At 39.2% G+C, this 18,763-nt stretch overlaps 2 protein-coding genes and 1 long non-coding RNA gene across 6 annotated transcripts in view; 2 read left to right on the top strand and 1 right to left on the bottom strand.

The window, feature by feature from the left end:
- Positions 1-5,843: 5,843 nt before the first annotated feature.
- LOC125145198 lies at positions 5,844-7,982 on the bottom strand. The gene is made up of 2 exons (XR_007143512.1): positions 7,843-7,982; positions 5,844-6,216 (listed from the first exon to the last, which is right to left on the bottom strand). It is a non-coding gene; the product is annotated as an uncharacterized LOC125145198 (long non-coding RNA).
- On the top strand, positions 7,337-12,110 carry pygo2 (pygopus homolog 2 (Drosophila)). 2 transcript variants are annotated; one of them, XM_027154939.2, is made up of 3 exons: positions 7,337-7,437; positions 8,714-8,763; positions 9,184-12,110. In XM_027154939.2, the coding sequence occupies exons 2-3, from the start codon at positions 8,722-8,724 to the stop codon at positions 10,804-10,806; spliced, it is 1,665 nt and encodes a 554-aa protein (XP_027010740.1). In that variant the 5' UTR covers positions 7,337-7,437; positions 8,714-8,721; the 3' UTR covers positions 10,807-12,110. The 2 variants fall into 2 exon arrangements, with proteins under 2 accessions (XP_027010740.1, XP_027010739.1); XM_027154938.2 differs by lacking the exon at positions 7,337-7,437 and adding an exon at positions 7,970-8,107.
- Positions 12,111-15,728: 3,618 nt separating this feature from the next.
- Positions 15,729-18,763, top strand: part of cgnb (cingulin b) — a 34,360-nt gene continuing 31,325 nt past the window's right edge. For all 3 annotated transcript variants that reach the window (XM_027154932.2, XM_027154931.2, XM_027154930.2), the window contains exon 1: positions 15,729-15,918. The gene's annotated coding sequence lies outside the window, so the exon portion shown is untranslated. The remainder of the gene's footprint in view (positions 15,919-18,763) is intronic.

Below are 18,763 nucleotides of genomic sequence, written 5' to 3'. Positions count from 1 at the left end.
AATATAAACACAGAGAGTGGGATTATAAATTATTATAAACACTGAGAGTGGGATTATAAATTATTATAAATACTGCAGAGTGTGATAATGAATTATTATAAATACTGCAGAGTGTGATAATAAATCATTATAAACATTGATAGATTCAACACCAACTCATCCATGCCGAGGCCTTCTAATACTCAATGGTGGAGATCCAGCGTATGTTATTTTGTGTACTGATTAAGAGGTTGTTCTCCTCAAAGTCTCCTCATGGGAATAGAAAATTCTATTTGAATGTCTGAAATCTTAATGGAGTGGAATCCAACTGGATCTGGTACATCTGTAGATAGTAAGAAACAACAACTAAACATCAGACCATGTGACCTGATCGGTGATATCACACACATCACATATGATGCACTGCAGCTCACCTAAATCAGCAGAATTCCTGAGATAAAAAATGTTTACATGCTTAATCTTACATACCGCTTTATTACAAACACCATGTTGATGTTAAAATTTTTTTCTATTTTATTTCTATAGTGCTTTTAACAAAGTAGCTTAACAGAAATCTGTATATAAAATTTACATTGAAAGTTCATTGTTTCATGTGTATTATCCTCTGGTGCTTCATCAGTGCTCAGGTATTCATGGGACTGCTGGATGTTTCTGGTCTGTGGACATGCCAACAATCATTTATAGCTGCCATGTCAGTGCCAGAGCTGCACTGAGAATCATCTGTGACCCAAACAGTAGTTCTAAGACGGTCAATTTCCATTGATGACAGATGAAGAGCCGATATCTCAGATGTAAAGATGGGTTTGTTAATTACAGGTTAGTATCATTTGCAGCAGACTGAACTGTGGGTGGAGATTGTATCAAGTCAGCAGTTATTGTACATCTACTTAATTTGTACTTTATTAGCTCATAGACTTAAACCACTTCTACTCTTTTTGCTTCTCTGTCTCTCAGCTGAAGCAGGCCACAGTAATTGAGTCACTATGGACCACTCATATTACTGAGCTATGAGCACAGTGATGGAGTGTGAAAGGTAAAAAGAGATGGCACATGGAACAGCGGTGTCAGTTTCTCCTTAAATGTGTCTAATACCTGTGAAATGATCCCACGTTGGTGCGTTGTTGTTCTACTAACGTCTTGCTCATTGTCTAGCTATCACATATTGCTGCATATCTAACCTTGACTTTGACTTTGGCATCTGTAGGTTTGGTGTACATCTGATCTGACAATAATTAATCTCATCATCTCCTTCATTCATTCCCCTAACCTTTAACTGTGACCTTAACCTGACCATTACTGCATCACCGGGTTCACATTTAATCTGACTCCAAGATTACCAGGAGCTACTCAACACCAGGTTTACATTAACCCTAATAAGGGTTTAAGTGGTCAGAAACAGTTAATTATGACTAACTGAGATGGACACCAGAGTAACGTCATCAGGATTATTCATAACTAATGAATAGATTTGAATGCAGACTCACTGGTAGACTGACAGAATGGAGTGTGTGATACATGAATGGTATAAATATCTACTAAAGTTCATTATTTATTAGAATAGTTTCTTCAGTTCAGCATAATGGGACTTCAGATTATATTCTCCACAATTATAGCAAAATGTTTCTTTTTAATCCAGACGAACATCCATACTACTCTGGCACAACATCCAGTCAAAAATGTGAGTTTTATTTAATTGTATGTACAAATGATACAGTCCCAATAAAGTGGACGTAATTATTGGGAAGTGAATAGAGAAAGAGGAAACATATTGAGGAAAAGAAGAAGCAGGACTGTGGTAGAGGAGGATCCTTATGAATACACAAATTCCACAAAAAGGTTTAGAGAAATTTCTATGCAGTTTAGACCAAAATGTTGTTGAGATTAATAGCTGCAATTAATTATTTTGCTGGAGTATAACATTATAAAATAAAAAAATCAAATCAGACTCAGAATCTCTTTAATCATCTGATACACATGTACAGTACAAATGTGTCTGGTGAAGGAAGGCTCTCTGTCATAGACTGAAATGATTGACAGAACTGAAAGAGAGAAACTTAAAGGGTTAAATATTAGATGAAGTTATGGAGGTATATGCTACACCTCTATGAGCTGATGTCTCACTAATACTTCACCTGTAATCACCTTACAATTCTGCTCCACCTCCATACACTCTATCACTTCTTCAATACATAATCATAAATGTATATAACTCTAAATGCATTTTGACTCTAATTTACATACATTTATGTATATTATCTCTACATACTCTATATATATCAGAGGTCACTAACAGGTAGACCGCGGTCCGGGTCTGGACCCAGAAGCTGTCCAATCCGGACCCGGACCTACGGCCAAAACAAAAGGTTATGCTTTAAAACTTGACGGGGCTCTTCTATTTTACTAGGCGCAGCTTTTGCAATCTTTACGGTAAAGGTAGTGGAAACGCACAGACCAATTGCATGCGAGTTAAGCCATCCCACGTGATACCACTCAGCCTCTCATATGTTCAGAAACCGGGGCACTTATTAAAAGTGGCAATGTGAAACGCCATTATGACAAAAAATAAAGGTTTTGAAGAAACATATCCACTCAAATCTGAAGACAGCGTCCCTGAGACAGCTTTCCCAGGTCTGAGGAAAGTTGCCCTATACATCCTGACCATGTTTGACTCTACATAAAACTGCGAGGCAGCTTTCTCTACAATGAACATAATCCAATCTAAATATGGTTCCAGGCTCACTAATGAGCACCTCCACATGTGTATGAGAGCGGTCCTGACTCCATTCAAACCCTGGTTTAAAATCCAAGCAAGCCAAGCTAGAGCTCAGATCTCTCTCTGAGATATTAAAGGGAAAGTTAAGCACTTTATTTAAACATACACAATTTTCACATTTTATTTATTTTCTCTTATATTGAAATGTAGCGCTACTTTTATTTATTTAATGAGAGAACGTTATACATATCTGCAATCATACATATGCTCAGTTCTATGTTACGTGACATTAAATATTGTCAAAAAGTTTTTGAATTGTACTGAATTTATTTGATTTGACAGTCAGGTATTGATTGCTTGATTATGATCTTCCGGACCTTCGCACAGACATAATTATTTTTTAGACATATTGTGCTGTATGTTCAGCTAGCACATACTATTCTTCTGCACATCCTATCTATCTATCTATCTATCTATCTATCTATCTATCTATCTATCTATCTATCTATCTATCTATCTATCTATCTATTATTGAAAATAATAAATATTTTGGAGAAATATATAGGAAGCAAATATGATGAAGATGGAATGAAGCACAGGTCATTTTTCTTGCATGTGAAAAGGTTTAATCACTGACATCTAATCATCATTAGCCTACATCAGCAAAAACTTCTGTTAGGTAGAGAAAAGTCGAAACTCCTTCCTTTCTCATAGTGATATTAAAATATCAGTCTTCACCTTGCAGACCATCTGTAGGGAAATTCTCTAGATTCACCAGATACACAAAAACTCAAGAGAATATTCAGATAATTACTTATTTAGTCTAGGGCAGGGGTATTCAATTAAAATTCAAAGAGGTCCAGTTACTAAGATTTCTTCCCAGCAAAGGTCCGAATCTTATATTGTCACTTAATATAGTGTACCCTCATGTTAATAAAATCAATAACGCACATACACTTCTATATAATTTATTGTTAATTGTGTATTGTAAATATTGTTAGTGTTTTCAGTCTGAACTTGTATGTCACTTGAATGGAAAACAGTCCTGTAGTTGTCTTTACTACATGTCAAGTAACAGACAACAGACACTGAATTTCTTCTGAATAAAATAAATAAAAAGTGCAAACACAGCTTTGAGCAGCCTGAAATTAGGGCCTATATTTCAAGTAATGTATAAAACATTCAGAATCTTTTGAATAAAATAAAAGTGCTTTTAATCTTTAAGAAAAAAATTAAACAAAAGACTTTTTTTAAACATTAACTACATTAATAACACAGGAACCTTAGGCAAAGGAACATTTCAAGTCAAATAGAACAGGGCAGAATTTACTGAATAAAAGAAAAGTGCAGAGCTTTGAGCAGCTCCCTTTTTCCTCTCTCCTTTCCACCTCTCCTTACTCCCTTTCCATCTTCCGTTCCTACTGAGAGAAATGGGCATGTAACTGTCCTGTCAGCAGTTGGAATCTTAATTGTCCTGCCAGCGTAATTAGGTGAATTACTGCTACCTTCTGCTCTAGAGTATGGAACAGAAACAATCTGTTTTTGGCTTGGTTTTTGATGACGCTTCTGTCGTAATAACTAGATTAACTGCGCATGAACGAAAGATTTATCTTTTTATTAATACCAAAGAGCTTAAATAATCTTATAATATTAGATTATAATAAGGAGGTGCTTAATATGATAATATTAGAATTTTAACGGGTCCGGGCAGACCCGTCACTCGGTCCGGATCTGGACCACGGTCCGCCATTTGGTGATGCCCGGTCTAGTGTCATTTTCAAACAGAGAAAAAACTTGCAAACTCATCATTTATCAGGCTATAATTTAAGTAGGAAACCTGTGAGGTTGATATCTGCTTCGGAAGATCTTGAGCTTAGAAAGAGCCTTCGAGTTTCTGGGTTGCCATTTGCAGTAGCAGATTACAGCCACCAGGGGGGACCTGAGTGTTTCTGTCCGATGTTCAGTTGAGCTTCACATCAAACTCCCCACGGCCACACTTATCAATCTACACTCAATAATTATTCATTGATTCATTCATTCATTCATTTTCTACCGCTTATCCGAACTTCTCGGGTCACGGGGAGCCTGTGCCTATCTCAGGTGTCTTCGGGCATCATGGCAGAATACACCCTGGACATAGTGCCAACCCATCGCAGGGCACAAACTCTCATTCACTCACGCACTACGGACAATTTTCTAGAGATGCCAATCAACCCACCATGCATGTCTTTGGACCGTGGGAGGAAGTCGGAGTACCCGGAGGAAACCTCCGAGGCACGGGGAGAATATGCAAACTCCACACACACACACACACACACACACACACACACACACACACACACACACACACACACACACACACACACACACACACAAGGCGGAGGCGGGAATCGAACCCCCAACCCTGGAGGTGTGAGGCAAACGTGCTAACCACTAAGCCACCGTGCCCCCCACTCAATAATTATATATATTAAAATCATTATAATATCAAGATTATTTAATTATAATAATTTATTTCTACTTATTTAATTTCTAAATATCCCAAGCTTTAAGTTATCTTATTCTATTAGCATATTTTCTATTCTTAACTATATATATATATATATATATATATATATATATATATATATATATATATATATATATATATATATATATATATATATAATAAGGATGATGATGATGATGATGATGATAATAATAATAATGTTCATTCTATGCTCAACTGTTTGAATTAGATTTTAAAAGTTAGAGGAAAAAATTTATCTTAGTTAATTTAGTTGTCTTTTTTCTGTTATACTACACTGTGCGCAGTTCACAAGGACTTCAGGGAGAATGTACAATAAATCACATAAACACAACCTGAAAAACACCCTGCAGTTCCCCTAGCACTGGGACTGAGAGGCACTAAAGTAACAGATGACCTCAATTGCTATGAATTTTGCTAATCAGCTACTTTGCATTGATGAAGCCACAGTAGTTGACCTCGCTCTTTACTCAGCTTCAGTAACAGACACCATGTCTCATAATTACAGCAGGGTAGCTGCCTTTTTAATACAGAGCACCTCTGACCATGTGTCAGGAATAGTCTATATTCAATTTTGAGGACAAATGAAATGATTAGACTTGATTATTTTATAATGCTGTTGTTTAATAGAGATTTTCTTTTGCAGTTTAAAGAAACAGAGGAGTCTTAATGTTGTCTTAAACTTAAACATATTGAGCAACAAGTAAAAATAGCACAACAATATACAAAATGATCAGGACTTATTTGAGTGTGTTATAAATGACAAAACCATAATTTTTTATCTTTTTGTAAGCACAGACTAAAAAGAGTTAAAAGAATACAACTATTTGTAAGCACTTTAAAGCCACTCATTATCAAGTATTTCCAACTCAAGTCTTCAGCTTGACTGATATTTGTGTGAGATGAGCCATGAGAGTAATTTGTGTGTTTCTGTGTCACAGACACTTACTCAGCACTCAGGTCTGCAGCAGAACAACTACAAAAAACAAAGAGAAAGAATGACAGAGTGTGTGAAACTTCTCATGAACAAGAAGTCATAATAGAATAATGCACAAAAAACCTCCAGGCAAGTCAACTCTATTTGACATGCAAAACAGCTTGGCATTATTTACATGAAGAGCTGCAAGCAGTGCGCATGAGGTTGGAGAAGCGCAACAGTAATGTTGTCTGCAGCCGTCAGCTTAAGTGTTACAGAATGTGCAGGAAACCTCAAGAGATCTCATTCTGTAGAAACAACTAACATTTTAAATGCATACAGCTGGTACAAAGTCCCAGTTTTCAGCACAGATATGTCCAATAATGCAGACACAGCTCTTTAATAAACACTCAGTGTACATTTACCAAAACAGTAAGTATTCAGCCCCCTTTTCTTGTCACTTTATGGTGTTGTGGAGATGATTTTCAATGGGAATAATGGGCATTGAATAACCATCACTACACACTTAATCAGACATAATACAAAAGTGAAAAGATGTTTTTAGAGATTGAGAGTTGGGTTATGTTGTGTTGAGGTGTGTTATGTTGAGTTGTGTTGAGTTATGTTATGTTGTGTTGAGTTATGTTGTGTTATATAGAGTTATGTTGAGTTGTATGTTGAGTTATGTTATTTTATGTTGAGTTATGTTATGTTATGTTACGTTGAGTTATGTTGAGTTGTGTTATGTCGTATTATGTTGAGTTATGTTATGTTGTGTTGAGTTGTGTTATGTTGTGTTACAATATGTTGAGGTGTGTTATGTTATGTTGAGTAATGCTGAGTTGTGTTGAGTTATGTTGAGGTGTGTTATGTTATGTTGAGTTCTGTTAACAGCAGAAAAGCACAAATAACGTAACATTCACATCCACGTGAAACAAGAGCGCCTGAAGCCACATGCTGCATCGTGACTCAATCTGGACGAGTCCATGTTGTAAAATTAGAGGGGATGCCGTGAAACAGTGAAATCACACGTCGAAGCTACGCGTTTAAACCCCATCATATATATAGCCTTGACTAAAATAAGGTTACAGATTAATGATATGACTGACATATAAACCTCGTACAGAGTTTGTGTTTAATAAAAAGAAATAAAGAACAGAACCCACCCCCCTACCCTCCCGTGCTCAGTGTGCCCGTCTTCCCCGGCTGTCCCTTTGTCCGGCACCGACTGTAGGCCGTAATAGTTATGGCCGAATTCGCGTTTCAGGATAAATTTTAATTGTAAGTCTATTTGACGTTGACTGTTTGCTTTATGAGGATTGATAAATATGTAATAATGTAAGTGTTTATTTTGTTTGAACGCTTAGCGTGAGCCACATACAGCTTGCAGTCAAAGCCTGAGCTATGCTAGCTACTCGGCTGCTAACAGCTAATGTAGCTAAGCTAGCTAGCAATCTGGCGCGCGCTTCCACAGAAACCGCATCAAGTTAATCATGGAGCGAGCGCGCGTGGGGCTTCGTGTCGCGTGCGTATAGCGTACAGCTCGTGCGCGTCGCATTACGTTGAGGACAAATCTGAGCTGTTATTATTTTAAGTTACAGTAGCGGTGTGTAGCGCTGCAGCTAACCGCTAACGCATTAGCAGCACAGCTGTAAGTGATCACCGGAGGGAGGGTCGTTCACTAACATTGTTGGTTCGGGTTTTCTTCGTGTTCACTGTTTAATCCTCACGCGTCTGTAACAGACTTCGTGTGTGAAACAAACCCGGACCCGCTGTATGCTCAGGAGGGATTTTAGCTGTCAGGTTGTAGCTGTGACTCGGACCTGAGGAGCCGCTCGTCTTCTTCTTTCTGTATGTGAGCGGTGACATGGCAGCGCTCCGACAAGCGTTTTAATGGCTGCCGAATCGGGGAGACTGCAGGCGGGACAAGGTCAAGGGAAGCGAGGCAAAGGTAGGCAAACGGCCATGTCTGTGTCCGAACGGAGTCCACAACTCAAATCTGTCCCTGTGTTACACTGGCCCTGTTTTTCCCTCATGGACTCTGTCTCTCTCAATGGGGAGCTGGTTGTATGTCAGCTTGTCTGTCCACTGGACTCTACCTGCGTCCTGTGTCCACTCAAGTCTCACACGCTCTGTACTCCAGTCTTCCTCATTCCTGCCCCAAGCTCTCTCACCCAGCTCACATGTTGGCCATGAGCACGCAGTGTGACGCGGAAGTCGGTTTGCATTTGCTTTCCTGCATTGTAAACGTTATCTGTCATGTACACGACATGTCGCGCAGAGATGTGTGTAGTATCACTAGCTAGCCGGAACTGTATTGGGTTCAGCCAAGAGATACATGCTATTTCACTTGGATCCAGGCTGGATGCATATATCTATACAGCTTAATGAAAAGTACATGCCATTGTAAATTACAGTAAACAAATAAAAATAACGCACACAGGTCCATGTATATGCTGCTGGGAGCAAAAAAACATTTAAGAATCTTCCATTAACAGTGTTTTTTGTACTTTTCTATTTCTCTCTCTACCTTATCTCCATGTTTGCTTGTGTTTAGGTTCCCAGATGAAAAGCCCAGAGAAAAAGAAGAGGAAGTCTAGCACTCAGGTGAAATAAGTTCCTTGAACCTTTAACTTTTTGGGATGTAAAGATAGATTTAATTTGTTTGTGTAATTTGCATAGCTACTACCCGGCCTCCGGTATGATCCTGAGCATCAGTGTCTGAGTATCTCAGTTTCCCAGTTCTTCATCCTACCTCCCAAATTACAAAGAAATGTGAGGATTGACTACTCTAAATTTTCCCCTGGGTGTGTGGGTATATACACATATGCATCTGGGGTGTATGGTGCTCACATGAAGTCTTCTCAAGGAAGGCTCCAGATTCACCAGGACCTTGACTAGGACAAAATATTACTTAAATGATTTAATTGTTTCAGGTTCATTCAGAGCATTTTTGTTTATATTTTAAGTCATAGCTTCCTGTCAATTTGAGCATTCAGTCTCCCTGTGTTTTTCTGTTGTGCGCAGGGGGCAAGTTTCTCCCACCTCTCTGAGTTTGCACCTCCTCCAACCCCTATGGTAGACCATCTTGTGGCCTCAAACCCATTCGATGATGACTTTGGCCCACCATCACGTCCTGCTGGAGCAGGGGTTCCAGGAAGTGCAACTTTTCTGTCAAGCCCAGGGGCCGGTGGGGGAGGTGGAGGTTATGGAGCGCCAGGTAGAATGGGAGGGGGTATGGCCTACATGGGTGGCCCTGGAGGTCCAGGTGGTGGACAGCCTGGACGAAGACCTCCTTTTGGACCTCCACCACCCAACACAGGACCACATCACCCAATTGGATTTGGAGGAATGCCTGGATTTGGTGGTGGTGGAGGAGGAGGTGGAGGAGGAGGTGGTGGAGGAGGTGGTTTTCCTCCAGGGGGACCATCACAATTTAACATGCCACCTAATTTCAGCCCTCCTATGCACCCAGGGCAAGGTTTTAACCCTATACTCTCACCTAGTGGAATGGGTGGTGGTCCTGGAAGTGGTGGTCCTCCTCACCCACGCTTTGGGATGCAGCAACCCCAGCATGGACAGGGTGGTCATCCTTTCAACAGTCCTCCAATGCCTGGGGGCCCACGTGGTCCTCCACATGGCCCATTAAATCCAATGGGTGGAATGACTACTGGAATGAATATGATGGGTGGTATGGGAGGTGGAATGGGTGGAGGTAACATGGTGGGTGGCCACACAGGGATCCCCCCACAGGGACCATTTCCTCCTTCACAAGACGGTCCTTATCCTGGGCCGGGCACTCCTGGTAGTGAAGAAGGCAAAAACTTTGTTGGTGGACCAGGCGGTGGTCTACCAGGTCCGCCTCAGCAACCGCCAAATCTCAACTCCTCTGGTCCTCCATCCAACAATGCCACTCCAGGTCCATCCCCAGCTTCTGGACCACCACAGGCTGGAGGTGGGTTTCCTGGTCACCCTGATGTTCAACAATCAACACCCAATACACCCGGGCAACCCTCATCAGTGCCTCCTCCACCCAATCCTAATTCCTCCCCTACTGGTCCACTAAACGGTCCACAATCTCAGGGCCCTCCAAATCAGCACACTCCAGTTAACTCTGCAAGTGGCCCTGCTCCCAACACTCCATCCAATCAGCAGCAACCAACACCACCCAACTCCAACCCAGGCTCTGCACCATACAATCAGCAGAACAGCGTTCCTGGTGGCGGACCTATGGCCAGTCAGCCACCCAATGCCAATCAAAACAACTTAAACAACACCGCTGGCAGTAACCCTAACCCACCATCTAACTCAGCCTCCACACCTAACACACAGTCTCCGCTTCCTACTGGCCAAGCGCAACCTTCGGTTGGTCCAGCTACTGGACCTCCAAAGCTGGGAAGTGGAATGGTGTTCCATTGTGGCTTCTGCATGTTAGAGGTACATGATGACCAGGAGGCCATTCTTTGTGAGGCATCATGCCAGCGCTGGTTCCACAGAGACTGCACAGGCCTTACTGAGCCTGCATATGGCCTGTTAACCAGAGAGAGCGCTGCGGTATGGGCTTGTGATTTTTGCCTCAAGACTAAGGAGATTCAGGCAGTATATGTACGCCAGAGCCTGGGACAGTTGGTGGCTGCCAATGAAGGCTAAGTGATCATCAATGCGAGAGAGGAAATTACGCATAAATGACGTGGAACTGATTGCTTTATGCCATTCAGCCAACAACACAGAGGCAGGCAGGCTAAGGAAAGTTGACCGAGTAGTAAATGTAGGGAAACCAATGGATAGAGCGCAATTGGAAAATGTGGACTCTACTTCCTGTATTGAGTGCTCTTGCAAACCACAGAAGCACTTTTAGGGCTTACATTTCTTGAAGATATGAGAGAGTTTTAGCAAGGTTTTTCATTAACAGTGAAGACAAGTAATGAATACGCCATTTCATATTCCCGGGATCATTGGCTCATGTTTAAGGAAAAGAAAATATTTCTGTCATTGCTTAAATCGAACACATTGTTGTAAAGTGCTGATGAATTTTCTAACATGATTATATTTTAAAGTAATGAACTACTATCCAGTAAAGTTTCCAGGCAGAGTAATATTTCCCTCCAAAAGCAGCTTGTCTACCAGCAAAGCACTGACAACAACTCACTACCTCACAGATTTAACAGTTGTACACATGCTTTGGCACAGATCAACTGCTATGTAAATCTAGAGTGAGGTCTCCCTACACCACCTCTTCTAGTCCATCCTTTCCATTTCAGTGTGTCCAAAAGGAAATGAGTAACTTCCTTCACCTTGGAGAGGAATGGTGTATACACCTGTATATTATTAATATTACTCACATTTTCTTTCAGATCTTAATGGGAAGAGCTGTCCTGTAAACAGAAAGATACATGACATTTTAATCACTCAGTTGCCAAGATTTGGTCTTAATATACATTCATTCACTACTTTTATTTAAAACTGAACGGTCAATGTGAACGGTTGGCTATATAGGGAGTAGTGCTACGTAACCATATCCGATGTGTATAGTCTTTGGATTGCATGTGAACCAAATGCAGTAATTTGTCTTCTGTTTGTAATGTATTGTTTTTTAGGCCTCAGTGAATGTGTGAAGTAGACCAAATAACAGAATGAATGAAATCAAATACCGGCTCATGTTTCTGTTGCTGATAAAGATGTTATTTTATTTTTCTTTTCACATTTCTGTCCAGGTTGCCTTTTTCTTAGCAAATATCCTTTTTTTTTTTTTTTTTTTTTTTTTAACTGATGTCTGGTGTGCTTACTTTTGTGCCCTCTGTTGTCCAGGACTGCGCAGAACTGTTTGAGGTGGGCAGAAGTAAGGTAATGTTGTAAAAGAAGTAAAAGAAAATGTATTTGTATTTTTACTTGCCATTTTTGTAGACTATTGTTGCATTAAATTTGGGTATGACTACCCAGTAAACCACCATAAAGTATATGTAATATACTTCTTTTATTTCTAATGCATGGCTCATCAGTGGTGTAGTCTAGTTTTTTGTAGTGAGTATACTGTGATTTTTTTTTTCCCCCTCCCAGCCTCATACGCACCCATCCTAGAGGGACACCCCATAGGCACCACCACACTCACTAATGCATAAAATATGCATCTACATGTAATTTAGAGCATTATTAAAGACTGCTTATGTGTTATCAACATTCCAATTTATTATAAGCAACAAAAGACAGGTTAGATGATAAAACCTGTGCTCCAGGTCCCATATTCATATAACATTTAAGGCTAAATGTAGCTCTTAAAGCTATAGTTCACACAACAATGAAAATTGTGTCATTTCCTCACCCTCAATTTGTTCCAAAACTGTATGAGTTTCTTCTGTTTAACACAAAAGATTATATTTTGTAAAATAACACAATTTTCTATACCTTTTAAGGGCTACATTTAGAATATGGGACCTGGAGCACAGGTTTTATCAGCTGTCAATTTTCAATGTACATTTAAGAGTGAACAATAAAAATTTGTTCAGTTCTATCACCAACACTCTTTCATTGCAGAATATTATTATGAACTGGTAGTTTACAAAGCTTTCCAAATACATTTGTACTCGGGCTGTAGGTAAAATGTCACCCGAAGCTGCTGTAGCTTTAGGCGCAGGCTTCTGAAAACACTCAGTGTAGTTTGAGTCTGCTTTCGTTTCATATCTTCTTTTACATTAGTTAGTTAATTTCTAAATTTCGCCAAAAAATACCGCCAAGCAATTAATTTTCCTCCTTGGTAGGTGACGTCAGATCAGGTCACAGGCCACGGAAGCACCGATGGTCCAAAAATGTTAGTGATTCGCAATCGCAACCACAGTCTGTGTTCGCAACACAGACGGGGTGAATTTATGAATGAAAGTTCTGTCACAAAACGATATTGTTGCGTATCCTCATGCTTTTTAAGTGGGTATACGGAAATCCTTGGCCTTTCCTAGTGGGTATACGGCGTATACCTGCGTATCACGTAGACTACACCACTGTGCAGCCTCATGTTATTTAATATTTCCATCTGCTTTTTCACTCCATTCCACTCTTCTTGCAAATAATAGAAATCTCAAATAACAACGCTGTTTTTATCACGACGACGTAACACCACAGGTTATTATTGCACTTGGATTTCAGAAATTTCCAACATTTTACAATGAAGTTATTTTGTTATGTCGTGTCTGAAAACTTTTGCCTTATCTTTAGAAGTAATTTTTGTTACCATTTATTCCAATATCAATGATAATTGATATCTATTAATGATAATCTTTTAGTATTTTTTTATATTTATAAACCTTTTATATAAAGGTTGCTTATATACTATGAAACAGTCTTACTAGTGTTTTGAATAAAATCTTAGTCATGCATTTTATCTTAAGGACATAATAAAGCTCTAATATCATGCCTAAATAACATATCTGTGAATGCAAGGCCACAATACTACCCTGTTCAAAAGCACTCAACATTTCAAGGCTTAGGAATATAAGAAAATGTCCACATAATGTTCGGTTTATTGAGTGAACCTATAATGTAACTATACCCAGCCATTTTATCAGGTAAAGAGATCATTCAGTTAGATGAATGTTGTAGGTCTACAATTGCTAACTGTAGGTTGTGAGCTCCCTTTACATTGTTCATCAGTGGTAAGAGACCATCATGGGAGCACTGACGATCCAAACCAGCACTTGGAGTGATCTTAATGCCTGAATGTAGCTCACATACAGTTTGTGGTACTGATCCAACCAAGCAGTCGCATGCTGCAAGAAACAATCTAGCATGTGTGAAAAGGAAGAAAATCCAGGCTGCTGACATAGGTGTGGGAAGTGGTCATCGAAAACCCTTTCACACAAAGGGACTACATTATCATACAACGACACCAAAATGAGATGGACATCTGAATAGTAAGTAAGAGACGCACAGGGAACTGGCCCTGCAGCTGTTGTATCATTTCTTATTCAAAGACAAGGAACATGATTCTACATATTTTATATTTTTAATAAAAAAACTAAGCTGAAATTATTCAGTGTACAACAAAAGCCTTTATCCACATTCTTTTTAGATTCCCAGTCTGACATGTTGGGTTTTGGACATTGCAGATCAGATACTGGTCAGGCTAAGACTGGATACAAAGTTCCTGACTGAATAAATGTGATAATTATTGTACAGTAATGTGTTAGTATGGCTAATCTCCCCTACTGGTTGGTTCTGTGGGTCGGGTTATGCATGAGCAAAATGTTACTGCGTCTTCAGTTGAATTGTGTTCAGTTTAAGGTCTGATTAATGTGTTAATACTTTCACTGATTGGATTTAAATTAAAATTAGCTCAACTCTAAATATTTGCAGCTTAAAGTGTTTTACCTTCTCGGGTACATAATGGGCCAAATATTAAGTTTGACAAAAATACAGTAATGACCAACCACTGAAAACATCTGACATTGTGTGTGCATCCCAATATGTGTATTCATATAAATATACATTACAAACTATAAGCCATTTAGTCCCATTCCCTTGAGTTCACTTTGCATTGTACATGTGGAAATGCTCTTACTTTTACTTACACTTTGCAATACTTTCTACTGTTGTTTTTTTATGATTTAATTTCACTAAATGGTTAAGTGATCACAGATTAATGATCGTTAAAATTTTTTTCCAACCACATTTCTCCCTTAAAGATGATGGTTCACTATCACTATCACTATACTTCCAGGTGTTAATAATGTGTTGGACAAGTTTAGTAGTTTCAACAAAACCCTTGCAATAATTTGACCATAACATCTTTTAAATAGGATATGTCTTTTGACATGATTGTTTAAGAAATGAGAAGTGGAGTACATACATACAATAGTTTTACAACTTTGAAAACACTAACAGGGAAATTAACTATCTACATCTTGACTATTCACTACTGAAGTTGTTGCACCATTAGGTCACTATTTCAAGAATAAGTAACTGATCTTCAGGTTTTACACAAACTGCCATTAAAGCACACAATAAATAAAAGTAAACATACTGGATGCTGAGTTGATTAGACTTTTCTCCCAAGCTTTGATGATATGATTTATAATGAAATTAAATTTATAATGAGATCCTGTGCATGAAAGACAGACGTGAAATAGAAGAGTTTTCATTAGTCAATTGAAATATACTATTGTAGTTAGACATTCATGCCTAAAAAGATGCCTCTGATTCTAGCATTATTGTCTGTATAAAAGATGATTTTTTTGGTTTAATAGCCATAAAACTCGTCACCTGTCTATAATGCTGTGGTCCCTGTACATTACAGTAGATCAGTAAGATATATTTTTGCTAACATTAAGTGTTTATGGTTGTTTTTATGTTCACACCACTGTAGATGTTCACTGTAATTCAGGAGAGTACTTACAACGCAAATATTTATTTTAGTTAATTAACCGTTCTTGCCATAAAGATAGCCTCAGTAGTTGACATGGCAGTAAATTATAGCAACTAACTAACAACGCAAATATTACATTTGATTGACATGAGCTCCCAGCCAATAGCGTGCGTCTGAGGGCAGGCCACGAGACATTTCTGACTAATTGGAGGCGCCGAGGGGGCGGGGCCACGGTGAGGGTGAGAGAGACAGAGCAACAGGTTGTCGAAAGGGTTTTGTTTTAATTCCCGTCGGTGAGCAGCGTGAACGCTCCATCATCATCATCATCATTATTATACAGTGCTACAATCCCATGGTGAAGTCACCGTGAAACGGACCCGCTGAACACTGGGACTGTTGTATATTGTCTGGTAGGAACACAGGACACTAATGTTTACTTAGTGCGGCTTGGTCACTTCTACAGGGCAAATACATTCATTGTGTTCAGTTACAGCTGGGGTTTAAACTCAGTTTACTGCGTGTTGGGCTTTAGTTTAACCTCAGTTTACTGTGTGTTGGGCTTTAGTTTAACCTCAGTTTACTGTGTGTGACAGCTGGGGTTTAACCTCCGTTTAATCTGTGTGTGACAGCTGGGGTTTAACCTCAGTTTACTGTGTGACAGCGGGGGTTTAACCTCAGTTTATTGTCTGTTGGGCTTTAGTTTCACCTCAGTTTACTCTGTGTATGACAGCTGGGGTTTATCCTCAATTTACTGTGTGATAGCTGGGGTTTATACTCAATTTACTGTGTGACAGCTGGGGTTTACCTCAGTTTAATCTGTGTGTGACAGCTGGGGTTTAACCTCAGTTTAATCTGCGTGTGACAGCTGGGTTTTAACCTCAGTTTACTGTGTGTGACAGCTGGGGTTTAACCTCAATGTAATCTGTGTGACAGCTGGGGTTTAACCTCGGTTTAATCTGTGTGTGAGAGCTGTGGTTTAACATCAGTCTCATCTGTGTTTTGGGCTTTAGTTTAACCTCAATTTACTCTGTGTAACAGCTGGGGTTTAACTTCAGTTTAATCTGTGTCTGACAGCTGGGGTTTAACTTCAGTTTAATCTGTGTCTGACAGCTGGGGTTTAACCTCAGTTTACTGTGTGACAGCTTGGGTTTAACCTCAGTTTACTGTGTGACAGCTTGGGTTTAACCTCAGTTTACTGTGTGACAGCTTGGGTTTAACCTCATTTTACTATGTTATAGCTTGGGTTTAACCTCAGTTTACTGTGTGACAGCTTGGTTTTAACCTCATTTTACTATGTTATAGCTAGGGTTTAACCTCAGTTTACTGTGTGTGTGACAGCTGGGGTTTAACCTCAGTATAATCTCAGTGTTGGGCTTTAGTTTAATCTCAGTCTCATCTGTGTTGGGCTTTAGTTTAACCTCAGTTTAATCTGTGTTTGGCTTTAGTTTAACCTCAGTCTCATCTGTGTTGGGCTTTAGTTTAACCTCAGTGTCATCTGTGTTGGGCTTTAGTTTAACCTCAGTGTCATGTCAATGTTGGGCATTAGTTTCGGTTAGTGTCTGTGTGAGATGAAATGAGATGAGATGAGAGGTCACCCAGATCTCTCTCTCTCTCTCTCTCTCTCTCTCTCTCTCTCTCTCTCTCTCTCTCTCTCTCTCTCTCTCTCACACACACACACTCTCTCACTCTCCCACTTTTTCCTACATAGTCAGGAGACACAGCCTATAACCAAATCTATGGATACATGCTGACCTCAATAGGTGGCTCCTGCACTGATGTTCTCATTTACTCCAGTGTTTTATTGAATTAGATAAAGATCATCCACGATTACAGCTAAATCTAATCTAAGATAATCTAAGAAATGAGAAGTGTGAAGTGAAGTACTGTGATAAACCTTCAGTAAGTGGGATGACAGACAGATTTAACTTTTACAGGTTTTAGTCTGAGTTTCCGTGTTGGTCACGGCTCATATGCTCCAGCCCTAATGTTGGGTTGACTGATACTTACCAACCTGCTGGATTAGTGTAAGGCAATTAATGTTTGGAGAGAGTGTGTGTTTGTGTGCGTGTGTGAGTGAGAGAGAGAGAGAGAGAGAGAGAGAGGGAGGGAAAGAGGGAGAGAATAATAGTACTTCTGTAGTTCAGTATAAACAGAATGTGTCACAGGTCAAATGGTTTAGTAGTGGAAGTTTCTTCAGCTCAGATATTTTCACTCATTTCCTCTTCATGCTAGTAATCTACAGTACGATCATAATACAGATGACTAAATGAGTGAAAATATCTGAGCTGAAGCCCTAAGTACAATCATAATACAGATGACTAAATGATGTGAATATTATCTGAACATTTCATCATTGTTGTGCTCATTCACACCCAGTGGTTTGAGGTTAGGTTAAATTTTAGAAATGAGTTTCTTCCAATTGTTTAGTGTCAGCTCAGAGCAGATGAGATGACCGTACACATGACCCCCTAAGGGTGCCAATACTTTTAATTTTGGTACAAGTTAAAACTTTCTTTAAGTTGATGTAGATGAGACTGAGGATGCTGTGTGTGACTAACGCTCTCTGTGACGGTCATGTCACTGCTCGTCATTTTCTCACACAGTTCACACTAAATGGTGAGTCACCAGCTGAGATCGATTCATCTGTCAGTGGTGTATATTTAAATTGTAAATACAGACTGTAGTGGAGTCAGAGACATTCTGGAGAAGTAAGCATGACCTGAATATCAACCTTACATTTCAGTTTTCGATTAATGTAAATTATTTAACCTTAGAAAAGAATGTTAACGAATTTCAGTAATGATGTCATTAGTGTGATTTATTCAGACAATATATCATTAAAGCTCCACATTAGAATATGACCAAATGAAACACCACTAAGCTTTTACTGGGGTGACTGGTGAGGGTCTGAAGCTCTTACCATTAACTGTTCTGATGTTTGGTAAACCTTTGTTCTGTCTATCAAACATGAGCTTCACAATGTCTGAAGAGGTTTCTTTAAACTTGATAGACAGAGTCTGAGTTAAAGCTGAAGTGCTCTTTACACCAGATCTTAAAGGTTTGGGGGAATGTTTCAGCTCCTGTATTTCATTTCATTTAATTTCATTTAATAACAATTTATTATTTATTTAACAATTGGCATTGTCTCAAATCAGCTTTACAGTTTTGGTTCTGTCTTTAACAGTCTGTAAAGTTTAAATTAAGTTACTATTTATCTCTAACATCTATCTTTAATAAACAAGGTGATATGAGGAA

The sequence above is a fragment of the Tachysurus fulvidraco genome, chromosome 7 (assembly GCF_022655615.1).
Source record: "Tachysurus fulvidraco isolate hzauxx_2018 chromosome 7, HZAU_PFXX_2.0, whole genome shotgun sequence".
NCBI lineage: Eukaryota > Metazoa > Chordata > Actinopteri > Siluriformes > Bagridae > Tachysurus > Tachysurus fulvidraco.
Note: the sequence above shows the minus strand (reverse complement) of the source record. Positions and strands in the feature narration are given on the sequence as shown.